Here is a 13,015-nt window from a genome sequence, read left to right as displayed (position 1 = left end):
TACAACTTTATTTCTGAAAACCTTGCCTTTATCAAGTGATACTAAAAAAATGTCACATTTCAGTATCTAGAAACAGTGATGTTTCATGTGTATTTGTATTACTGAATAAAATGAATTTTGGTTTGGTTTGGTTTCTGCAGTGGCTAAAATCGCAAATAGACCAAGTAGAAATGAAGGAGACCGAGATAACGTCCATAGTCAAACATTAAGTTTCTGGTAGTGTGATTAAAAAAGGCAAATCAGATTGTGATTTTCTATAGTTTTCTAAATTATTTAAAGATTATGAAAGTATGCTCAACATCACTAATCATTAGAGAAATGCAAATCAAAACTGCAATGAGGTATCACCTCACACCAGTCAGAATGGCCATCATCAAAAAATCTACAAACAATAAATGTTGGAGAGGGTGTGGAGAAAAGGGAACCCTCTTGCACTGTTGGTGGGAATGTAAATTGATACAGCCACTATGGAGAACAGTATGGAGGTTCCTTAAAAAACTTAAAATAGAATTACCATATGACCCAGCAATCCCACTACTGGGCATATACCCAGAGAAAACCATAATTCAAAAAGAGTCATGTACCACAATGTTCATTGCAGCTCTGTTTACAATAGCCAGGACATGAAAGCAACCTAAGTGTCCATCGACAGATGAATGGATAAAGAAGATGTGGCACATATATACAATGGAATATTAGCCATAAAAGGAAACGAAATTGAGTTATTTGTAGTGAGGTGGATGGACCTAGAGACTGTCATACAGAGTGAAGTAAGTCAGAAAGAGAAAAAATAAATATGCTAACACATATATATGGAATCTGAAAAAGAAAAAAAAAAGTGGTTCTGAAGAACCTAGGGGCAGGACAGGAATAAAGACGCAGACGTAGAGAATGGACTTGAGGACACGGGGAGGGGGAAGGGTAAGCTGGGGCAAAGTGAGAGAGTGGCATGGACTTATATATACTACCAAATGTAAAACAGATAGCTAGTGGGAAGCAGCCGCATAGCACAGGGAGATCAGCTCGGTGCTTCGTGACCACCTAGAGGGGTGGGATAGGGAGGGTGAGAGGGAGACGCAAGAGGGAGGAGATATGGGGATATATGTATACGTATAGCTGATTCAGTTTGTTATACAGCAGAAACTAACGCACCATTGTAAAGCAATTATACTCCAATAAAGATGTTAAAAAATAAAAATAAAGATTAATAGTAGCTAATGCCCAACCTCATACTTGAAAACCATAGTTTACATGTAAATACGGAGATTTTTAAATTCTCTTTTCTTCACATTTAAGCACAGTTTAGTTCTGGACTAAGTTTTGTAGTTATTATTGTTTTAAGTATTCCTTACCCATCATCCTTGTTTTTTCTTCTTTTCCTTATTAAGAAATACTTTATATGCACTAGAATATCAGTGATGCGTACCACATTTTTGTCACACCTTTTTCCAAAACTACTGTGCAAATGTGGTTAACCCTTTAGTTCATATTGTTCTTAGTTCCATTATTTTAAAAATATTCAACATTGTCATGCCCAAACCAGATCCATAAAGAGATTTGGAACTGTTTTGTTTTTCACATGTAAGTATGTTTGTAATTTAGAACCAATAATTGATAACGATGTAATAAAATACTTCCTTAAGATTTGGAGATAATTCTCGACACAACTTAGACCCAACGTACAAGGGAATGGTAAAATAAACTGATCGTCAGCAAGACTCACTCAGCTCCTTCTCAAAGTTACTGTCTCCTTAGCCAGTGTTTAGTACTATGCCTACATACTTACCAGTTCTTTCCATTGAAATAAATAAGCATTAGTACATCTATAGCAGTTCTACCTTTCTTCACACTGCCTTCTACCTTGATCCTTTTCTAAGCTAATTCTTTCCTTTCTTCCCATTTAAAGTTTAAATGATCATTTATTTTAGCTACTAGCCAGTCAGTCTAAAAACAAAATGTCAGTACATGCAAGTGGTATTTTTCCTGAGCTTTGAGTCTCTTATTCAGTGTAAGAGCTTGTTTGAAAAATTACTGGAAAATTCTGGAAAGAATCAGCTACTACAAATCCAAAATTTTCTTCTATAAACCAAATTTTGCTTTATTTTTTAATAACATATAAAGTCAGATGGTATTTTCTGATTAGAGCTGTAATTCCTACTTTTTAGTAATCAAATGTTGGGGATGGTTTTAAATACATAAAGGTTTTTAAGGAGATGAGTCCTCAGCTCTTATTATTTGCCATTTAGAACAAATTCTCAAGTAACACTGAAATTCTACTTTAGTTCACTTTATCATCCAAAGTTGCTTTTTTACATTTGGATTTTTATCTTTATTCTTACTTCACATTGCAAAAGTTTAATGCTGGGCTTTTTGTTTCTCTATTATGATTCTTTGTATTCCACACTTTTTAGTTGATTAAAAAGCTAATAGTAAAATTGTTATTGACAATTATCACCCAGTAACAATTGATATAACAGTAATAATGACAGTCTATATTCATTTTCTCAGACTAATTTGGCTTCTTCAAGATTCTGGAGGGTTTGAAATTACCAATGTCCTGGCGGATAAAATCTATGCAAAATATCTTATTTTAAGGGCTTGTAATGCTTCCCATACTAATGAGGAAAACAGTTCATCATTTTCAAGTGTATAATCAGTGTCAGCATTTTGTACATCACAATGAAAGTCCTGAAACAGTGGCATTCCGGATGCTCCTGTAAGGAGCCAAAAGAAAATCTCTTTCCTCTTGTAAAGCACTTTTACAAAACCCCCAGTAAGAAAAAAATTTAGTACAATTATTTTAAATAGTACAATTGTGAATGAAAGTAGTGTGGATCTTTCCAGCATTGTAAAGTACTCGATCACCATTGCATTTTTATATATAAATAGAAGACTGACTATAATTCTTGAGAAAGTCTGTCCCTTTTTAAAGTTATAATTTTTACATATTTAGAAATGTACAAGACATATTATGCTTATAATCTTCCATTATTCATTATACATAACTAAATACAACAAATAAATAATGAAATTGTCTTTAAATTGTTCCTATGTGAATATTTATTTTGTAGGAATTAAAATAATCTGCTGGTTTTTTAATGACAATGAGGGCATTTCTAAGTGGAACTAACAGGTCTTGAATCATGCTAAGTATATTCCTTTACCCTCAGAAAAGTTTACTGAATTTACTTCAGCCTTGAAGATCCACAGATTTACTTTACACAGACCAAGAAAACAAACAGAAAGAAGGCTAGTGCTGCTGAAACATGTAAAGCGAGGAGAGGATAAAGGCAAGGGCCAGATTGTTCAGGGACTTGTAAACCCAGAGTCCACATTTCTGTTTTGCTCTAAGTACAGTGGCATGCCACTAGAGGTTCTCGAGTTGGAGAATGATGGTATCTGATTATAGAGAGAAAATGAACTGGTCGGGGAGCAAGAATATAAGCAGCTGACCACTTAGGAAGCTAATGCAGTAGCCTAGGCAGGAGATAATGGTGGCTTGAATGATGGCAGCAGTGGAGATAGGAAGAAGTGTCCAACATGTCTTAATCATTTAGATGTGGGAAGCGAGGGGATGAAGGGTGATTCCTAGATTTTTGGATTGAACATCTGGATGATGTCCTTTACTGAGATGAGGAAGTCTGGGAGAGGAATAGGTTTGGGAATGATAATTCCAAGCAAAATTTTGACATTTAACCGTGCTCTCTTTTTTATCTTTAAACATTTATTGAAGAAAATAGTCTGGAGATCAGAGATAGGTTGCAAGGCAAAAAAGAAAAATAGCAAATGCATGACATTAACATTTTTCTTTCACCAGCACATGAGACTTCTAACTAGAAGTGAACTAGAAGTTATTCAACAAGAATGTGAGCATCTAACAGTGTATGACAAGTGTTTAAAACTCACCATTGACTAACATGGGCTGTACGCATCCTCAAATTTAGCCACTTCTGACCAGTGCAGATTTCATGCAGATTGTACAGATCACCTGTTTGCCACGGTGATGGAGACAGTTTTTCAATAGCCCCAACATAACAATAAGCATGTAACTTTAAAAGCAAGTTCTGGGCTTCCCTGGTGGCTCAGTGGTTAAGAATCTGCCTGCCAATGTAGGGGACATGGGTTCGAGCCCTGGTCTGAGAAGATCCCATAAGCTGCGGAGCAACTAAGCCCATGTGCCACAACTATTGAGTGTGCGGTCTAGAGCCTGCGAGGCACAACTACTGAGCCCGTGTGCCACAACTACTGAAGCCTGCGTGCCTAGAGCCGGTGCTCTGCAACAAGAGAAGCCACCGCAATGAGAAGCCCACACACTGCAACGAAGAGTAGACCCCGTTCACCGCAACTAGAGAAAGCCCGCGCGCAGCAACGAAGACCCAATGCAACCAAAAATAAATAAATAAATAAATAAATTTTAAAGTAAATAAATAAAAAATAAAAGCAAGTTCTCTTTCCCTTGATTTCTTTATTAAAGAATTTTAATAACATTTTATTAAGAATCCACAGCTTAATGTTACCTTACAAATTTAGGAATTCGGTTTTATACATTTTTTCCAGTGGCTAAGTAACCCTTTGCAAAAATCGTAACCCAGTCAGCCCTATTCAAACTTGGAAAAAAAGAGCCTCTAGAAAACATGTTCCCAGATGCTACCTAGTTCTTCCCATTTCCATAACAACAGTTTTACCATTTTAGTGTTATGGTACAAATGTCTGAAAACCATACCCTTCAACCGTTGAGTGTTATCACCTTTTAAAAAGGAAACTTGTTTGTGTGCTTGGTATATTGTTCATGCGTTCACAAATCTAAGGAGCAAGGTTATCTGCTTTGGCAGACTAGTTTGTATTTTTATTTTTATTTTTTATGTGGTGGGGAATACAGCAGTAATAAGGAAAACCAGAATTGGGAAGGGACAGATTTTACTTCAAAGATACAGATTGGGGTGACTCTTAAAGTTATGATCACCATTTGCAGCAACGTGGATGGACCTAGAGATTGTCATACTGAGTGAAGTAAGTCAGACAGAGAAAGACAAGTATCATATGATACTGCTTATATGTGGCATCTAAAAAAATGGTACAAATAAACTTATATACAGAACAGAAATAGACAAGGATTTAAACTTATTGAAAAGTACATAAATAAAAGTGTGGTTTTGTAAAAAAACCAAAAAAAACAAAAAAACAAAAAACAGAAATAGAGTCACAGATGTAGAAAACAAACATGGTTACCAGTGGGGAAAGGGGAGGGGAGGGATAAATTGGGAGATTGGGATTGACATATACATACTACTATATATATTAAAATAGATTACTAATAAGGACCTACTGTATAGCACAGGGAACTCTACTCAATACTGTAATGGCCTATATGAGAAAAGAATCTAAAAAAGAGTGGATATATGTATAACTGATTCACTTTGCTGTATACCTGAAACTAACGCAACATTGTAAATCAACTATACTCCAATAAAACTTTAAAAAATAAAGTTATGATCCCATCAACTTAATTTAGATACTTTAGAGAATACCAGTATTATCCAAAATCATTATTCAAACATTACACAAATTTCTATGTAATTATCAGCTTGCTTTTGTGAACATCAAATTATAGGCCGACCCAGTTTCTCCCATGGCAGATCGACAGACCTGGTAGATTGAGTAGATGCGATGTCTGCATTATATATTGACACTATCCACTGTATTAAAGATATCCATTGTCTGATTCATGGCCTGATGATCAATAAGGAGGGAACACGATGGATGATAAGAATAAGAGAGAAGACTTTGATAAGAAGGTGATCTTAACAAATGTAATGATGGAGGAGAACAAAATACAGAGTGAAATGAAGTTGGGGAATATCCCCAGGTTTATATACTCAGGTGCCCTGTTCCTAAAATTCAAAAAAAAAAAAAAAAAAGAACCCTTTTAAATAACATCTTAAATACATTGAATTAAATGGATTCAAATTTACATTTTCTTCTGTCTAGCTATTGATAGTATTTTGGAAAGCTCCTGATTTTCTCCTCCCCATGTTGCTTTTTAAAAGCTCTGCCAACCAACATCCTATTCCCATTCTTTTGTTATCCTTATATATGGGGGCAGGTACCTGCTCTGCTTTTGCAGATTATAGTCCTTTATGCCCTACAAATAAAATAGCATTAACTCAACATATTATTTTTATTTTTTTCATCAGTATCTCATAGGTTTTTTTTCAGCCAATATGACCTCCTTTATTATTCTGCTTTACTCTAAGATATTAAGATTCAATCAGTTTGAACATGAGCATTTTTTTTTTAAAAAACACTTTTACAGTTTTATTGTTTAACAAACATCACACACACAAACTCACAGAGTATCTCATAGTTTTTAGTGCATAGATCTCTCACCTCCCTGGTTAAATTTATTCCTAAGTATTTTATTCTATTTGATGCTATTGTAAATGAGATCATTTTCTTAATTTCTTTTTCTGATAGTTTACTGTTAGTGTATAAAATTGCAACTGATTTTTGTATATTGATTTTGTATCTTGCAACTTTGCTGAATTCATTGATTTAGTTCTAACAGTTTTTTTTTAATAAATTTATTTATTTATTTATTTTTGGCTGCATTGGGTCTTTGTTGCTGCGTGTGGGCTTTCTGTAGTTGCAGCGAGCAGGGGCTACTCTTCGTTGTGGTGTGCGAGCTTCTCATTGCGGTGGCTTCTCTTGTTGCGGAACACGGTCTCTAGGCGTGCAGGCTTCAGTAGTTGTGGCACACGGGCTCAGTAGTTGTGGCGCACGGGCTTAGCTGCTCCACAGCATGTGGGATCTTCCTGGACTAGGGATTGAACCCATGTCCCCGCATTGGCAGGCGGATTCTTAACCACTATGCCACTAGGAAAGTCCAGTTCTAACAGTTTTTTGGTGGAGTCTTTAGGTTTTTCTATATATAATATCATGTCATCTGAAAATAGGGACAGTTTTACTTCTTCCTTTCCAGTTTGGATGTCTTTTCTTTCTTTTCCTTGCCTAATAGCTCTGGCTAGGACTTCTAGTACTCTGCTGACTAAAAGTGGCGAGAATCAAAATCCTTGTCTTATTCCTGATCTTAGAGGAAAAGGCTTCAACATTTCATCATTGAGTATGATGTTAGCTGTGGGCTTGTCATATGTCGCCTTTATTATGTTGGACTACATTCCCTCTATACACAGTTTGTTGAGCGTTCTCAACAATATTCTGAATAGCTAACACTATCTCAGGCACTATAAGAGGTTCTAGATGTGTAGAAATGGTAGGTATATTTCTTACCCATTAGAAGCTTTCAGTTTAAGGAAAATTCTAATGTTAACTTTGAAAACTACTAAACAGCCAGAAGGTGGGGAAATGAATAGGTTACTGAGAAGAGAGATAGGGTAAAATAGAGTTTCAACCTAAAGGAGGAATACAGAAGAAGGAGAAAAGAGGAAAGGGAAGTGGTTGAAAGGGTTAAAAAAACTAACTACCGTAAAAGGTAGAGAGAAACAAATAATATCAAAAACCTGTTCACTGCCAGTTTTATAGATACAGCTCATCACCAGGAACTGATATGACTTAATCCCATAACTCATTTTGGGCATTGTCTCAGAGCATGGATTGTGGTATGAAGTTTACAGATCCATTTCTGGACTCTAAAGGAATAAAAATTCCAAATTTCCTTTTATGAACCACATTTCTTATATTTACAACTCATGAATAAAGTTTATTTTTAAGATTTTGGCCTATCATTGTGTGTTGACAGTCCGTGTACATAGTTAGCAGCATTTACTGATGGTCTCCTGTATCTAAGCACCACACCACGACTGGAGCTTTAAGGTAAAGGCTCCTAAACAGTGAGCTTTGAACCAAATTTGAAGAAGATCAGGGATATGCATTGTTGAGTAGGAAGGTAAGCATTCCAGGAGGCATACGGAATATGGCAAACACAAAAGTGTAGAAGTGGTAATAAGGGAATAAAAAATTGTATTGATTTAGTTAGTACCTGTCATTTGTTAGAAGATTACATAATCTTCTTCGGAATGGCCTATTAACTCAAATTTAATAATAAATCTGCATTCCTCTATTAAATGAGCCAGAGCAAGTATTCATTATATGTTCCTATAAGAAAGGCTATAGCATGGGGCTTCCCTGGTGGCACAGTGGTTTAGAATCCACCTGTCAATGCACGGGACATGGGTTCGACCCCTGGTCCAGGAAGATCCCACATGCCGCGGAGCAACTAAGCCCGTGTGCCACAACTACTGAGCCTGTGCTCTAGAGTCCGCGAGCCACAACTACTGAGCACACGTGCCACAACTACTGAAGCCCATGTGCCTAGAGCCCGTGCTCCACAACAAGAGAAGCCACAGCAATAAGAAGCCCACGCACCGCAACAAAGAGTAGCCCCCGTTCGCCGCAACTAGAGAAAGCCCGTGCGCAGCAAGGAACACCCAACGCAACCAAAAAAATTCATTAATTAATTAATTTTAAAAAAGAAAGGCTATAGCAATATTGTGATAGTTTAATGAATTTCTAAAAGTTGACCTAAGCACCAATGGGTCTGGGTTGAAGAAAAATACACTGTATACATGTTTTTTCCTTTACAAGTTTCATGGTATAAAATGTGTATCCAGTTTTTCATGAGAAAGCTTTTTTTAAATCATCTCGACTGATTTATTTTTAATTATCAAAGTGGGCAATATGCCCTCCATATGTCATTCATGTGAAATGACTGTGTACTCTGAATAAGATCTGGAAGCAAAGGATCCATGAGTCTTACATTTATTCAAACGAAGATTGAAGTCTTTAAAGATACCCACCCAGGTATCTTGTGTAATCTTCTATCAGGATTGTATCTCTGTTTCAGTTTGTATGACGCTACCTGTTTTGAATAGGATAAAGACTCATGGTTACTGTCAGGGCTGTTTTCAAACTAAATATTCATCTAGTCCTTTGTGGCTGCCGTTTTTATCATGCATTCAGAACAGCTTCCCTTTGCTGATCTGCCATTTTCCTGCAAATCACTGTTTCTCTTGTATGATTTCAAGTGAGACAAGCTTAGACCTGGCTGCCTTTCTCTCAGTGACAGAGAAAAGAAATGTCTCTGGTGCCCATGCTGCAAAGAAAGTTGATTCATGTGTAAATTATCATTTGGCCTTTATATGCTTGGCCTGTGGAGAGTACACACGCAGATAAAGACTCTGTGGGTCAGGGCTCAGGACGTGCAGGTTTCTCCGGTGGCTACAATGACGCTAGAATTGTTGTCACAGATTATCAGACATGCTGTGATCTCTTATCATTATTTATTTGCAGTTTTCTGTGTAAAATAAACTCTAACACAGGATATGTTTCTATAGTAATAGGACACCATGTACCTGTCCCTGTTTTGTTCTATCAGCTCACGTCTTAAATACTAAAAAATAGTTTGTGTTTTCTGGAAGTTAGAACTGGTATCTTTATGTTTCTACCATCAGTGTTTCAACTCCAGTATAACAGAGTGGGACTGTCTTTCTTCTACTAGTGTTTTCTTTTTTTCAAACTTGGTAGTTGTCCAAGTTTGTTGTGAACCATAGATAATATGTTAGTAACATATCCTATTAATCAAAGTAGATGTAAAATGCTGTTTGGGGTATGTATAGCAGCTTCTAGGTACTATGCAGAAATCAGATAGTTATATAAACTGCAAAGTCTGTTATCTGTGACTCAGTTGGTTTTCTTTAAAGTAAAATTACTTAGCATCCACTCATTATTATCCACACTACTAAAAGAGGTAAACAGGTTTAGCTTTTTTTTTTCAGTAGATTACATCAACTCTTTAGGTGTATAGCTAAATCTGATTTTATAAGGTAAATCTCTGTATATACACCTTCCACTAAGAAATGCATTAGTAAATCCCAAAATGATATAATGCCTTCAGTCTACTTTTACTGTAAAGGTTTTATAATATGTGTCATAAGGGTACACCTGGCATATCTATTTCTGCAACTTTTATTTATTTGTATAATTCATATTATGTGCATATATTTTCACATTATGAACCATGTTATTTTTTAAAACATGTTAGAAACCAAGAGAATATATTCTATAACACCTACCTTACTGAACTGATGTGTATCAGAACACTGTTGATTCATGACCCCTTTGGTAGGCTTTCCTCTTATTATAGTAAAATTAAATGAGTTTTAAATAATGCAGTTAATATTATAAAATCTTCCTTCATTTCTTTCAAAACTTTTTCTTTGCTGTTGAAGAAATTATGTCTGGAAACAAATTTCTTTCACTTGGACAAAAAGGTATTATTTTTCATTGCAACTTTTGATATTCCAGTGGGAAAACAACCCACTATTTATTTTGACTGTGCTTGTAGGTAAGCACATGTAAATTACCTTTAGTTCATTGTCACCAAAGCCTGAACTTTCCCTCCCTGCTCCACTTCCCACCACTGAAGCCCAGCTGTGATCTGGAAGGAGGACAGTCCCACTCTGTTGTCACAAATGCCCTTGGACAAGTTCTTCCCTGCACAGTCGATCCCACAGCCTTCTTTGCACGGAACAGGAGAGAGATTGGTGTGTGTATTCAGCCTACTTCTTTCTTCTCCTGACCAGTTAAAATCACTTCTTTACTCATTTCCTCCTAAGTTTCTTTCTCATCTCCTCCGAGGCTGAAGTAATTCACTAACTTTAGCCCAAATGAAAAAAGGAAAAGCAAGAGGAAACTTCTAGCTCTCCTTTTAGGGGAAGGGAAACACTAGCTCAGTTACCTTACCCTTAGTCCCAAATAGTAACTTTTCTATAAAGTTCATGTTTTTAGCCTGTGTAAACTGTTTGGTCCAGATAACCCAATTGTTTTATCACTTGATTGACTACAGTTGTTCATAGTTTGGTTTCAACCAGGAGAGGGACTGGAGAAAGCACAGTTGAGGAAAACAGAGACTGGCTGACACAATAAGAAGAGAGCGTGGGTGAAACTCAAAAGATGCAGTTATCAAGAGCAGATTGCTTAATCCCATCTGTCTACCCAGTGATGCACTCAGGAGGCTGTGGGGGAAGAGACAATGATTATATTGGAGATCATCCTCACGGTTTTCCTGCGATGCATGCAGAATTATGAGGAAGTTACATAATTTTGTTTGCACATTTGTATAATTGATGTCTACTAAGGACATTAGTTAGGTATGTATAAATATTTCATGTATATGTGTATGGTATACAGCATACAAATATAACACTTGAGTATAAGTATCAACAGTTGTGGCAGTTTTCCTAGGAATATATCATATGCATCTGTGTTGAGAAAGGCATGCTATAATTATGACAATTAAATACATTTAAAGGTAGCAAACAGATTTGTTTTTATATAGAATAATTTATTTACCCTCGTAGCTGAACTCAATATAGTATCTCCTTTTTAGTTTTTATCCATGAGGGGATAATGTGTTTTAATTAAGCCCTTTTGTCTACGAGCAATAGAGACCCACTCAGCTAACTTGGATTGAATTTATAGTTTGTCTCCTAAAGATTTTTACAGGAGATATATAAGAACTGAACTCTATACTGACATTTTAATTTGAGCCATTTAGACGTTATAATGTTGCTCTAATGTGAAATGAATCGAGTATGGGTGATCGTGAGGGTACTTGTCGCCTTGTGATTGGAAAGTCATTAATTAACATTGCTGTGTGAAACAGCTACTCTTGGCCAGTTGTCTCTCATGAGACATTTCCCTAGAGGAGTCTCTGTTTCTCTCTGTCATTTATCTGTTCACTATATAGTGACCAACCTCTTCCTCTTACTTACTCTTTCTGCCCACTCAGAACCTTGGCAAATGCATGGTCTTTAGGTCTCTCCAGTTCTCACTTCAGCTACAATCTTCCACCAGTCTCTTGGTTTCTTCCATTCAGATTCTTAAGAAAATTATTTGTTTCTCATCTCTTTGCTTCAGACCATAGATGAGGTCCTGTGAATTGGCTGCACTTAGATCAGTGTCCGTCCCTGGCTCAATCAACTGTGGGCTGGAGGTGCAGGATCCTGTGGTACGAAAGATGGCCTCTACTGCTGTCCCTTGAAACAGGCCTATAAGTAATGTCGTTTCACTAAAAGAGGTGGCTGGTGGGCAGGTATTATGATTGGCACCTTTGGTATATAACCTGTCTTAAACAAATCACTGTCCCTGAAATGGGGCACCAAACTATTCACATGACCTATTGCTTAAATATCGCTTCCTCAAGGAAGTCCCAGACTAGACTGTATATATGCTCCTAGTATATGTTCCCCTAATACTCTATATTTAGTCATCATAATAAAACTCGTTGTATTGTAATTACTTATTTAATGCCTCTCCTCTCTCCTAAACTCTAAGGTCTGTGAAAACAGGGACTGTATCTTTCTTGCTCACTGTTCTGTCATTTGTACCTGCCCAGTTCCTGGCTTATAACAGCATCCAAATGTTTGTTAAGTTATTTGATTAATAAGTGCCTTAAACCTATAGGAATCAAGTGTTTCAAATTATAAGTTTAGTAATCTTCCAAATACCAACTCTCCTTCCTAAATGTCCCCATTTCTGACAGTGACATTATCAGTATCTGTCACATAGATACTGACTCATCCCTCTCTCCATCATCAAGGCAGTCATGTTTGTTGGTTCCTTCTCTTTTATCTGTAATTTCTTCTTCATTCCTACCTCTGCCACTTCAGTCCAGGTCTTCTTCACCTCCACCTGACTGGTCGCGTGGTTCCTAAAATCTCGCCCTTTATTATATCCTGCACAGCTTCCTAAAAAGCAGCTTTTCGCACCTCTTTCTCTATGAAAAAAACTTTGTTGGCTCCCCTTCTGCGTAAAGAGTGAAATCCAAACTCTTCAGTTCTTCACTCTCTTGTTCCTGCTAAATCTCCAATTAGGTTTTCTACTACCATCCTACATGAACTCTTTCATTCTATCCAAACAAGTCTAACTCTGATCTCCGAATACATTATTAGCATTTCTATCCATTTTTTTGTTCTCTTATCTTCTTGCTTCCTCAATA

The 13,015-nt window shown here is 36.5% G+C and overlaps 1 protein-coding gene across 5 annotated transcripts in view; it reads left to right on the top strand.

The window, feature by feature from the left end:
* ARB2A (ARB2 cotranscriptional regulator A) overlaps window positions 1-13,015 on the top strand; it is a 403,635-nt gene that overhangs the window by 356,150 nt on the left and 34,470 nt on the right. Inside the window, exon 11 of one of the 5 annotated variants that reach the window (XM_061189442.1) lies at window positions 3,818-3,895. The exons of the other annotated variants lie outside the window; for them this stretch is intronic. Within the exon in view, the coding sequence (XP_061045425.1) occupies window positions 3,818-3,837 (20 nt within the window). The 3' untranslated portion in view covers window positions 3,838-3,895. Of the gene's footprint in view, window positions 1-3,817; window positions 3,896-13,015 lie in introns of those variants that run through there. 5 annotated transcript variants of the gene reach the window in all.

The sequence above is a fragment of the Eubalaena glacialis genome, chromosome 4, assembly GCF_028564815.1.
Source record: "Eubalaena glacialis isolate mEubGla1 chromosome 4, mEubGla1.1.hap2.+ XY, whole genome shotgun sequence".
In the NCBI taxonomy this organism is placed as follows: domain Eukaryota; kingdom Metazoa; phylum Chordata; class Mammalia; order Artiodactyla; family Balaenidae; genus Eubalaena; species Eubalaena glacialis.
This window is presented reverse-complemented; position numbering and strand designations above follow the sequence as displayed.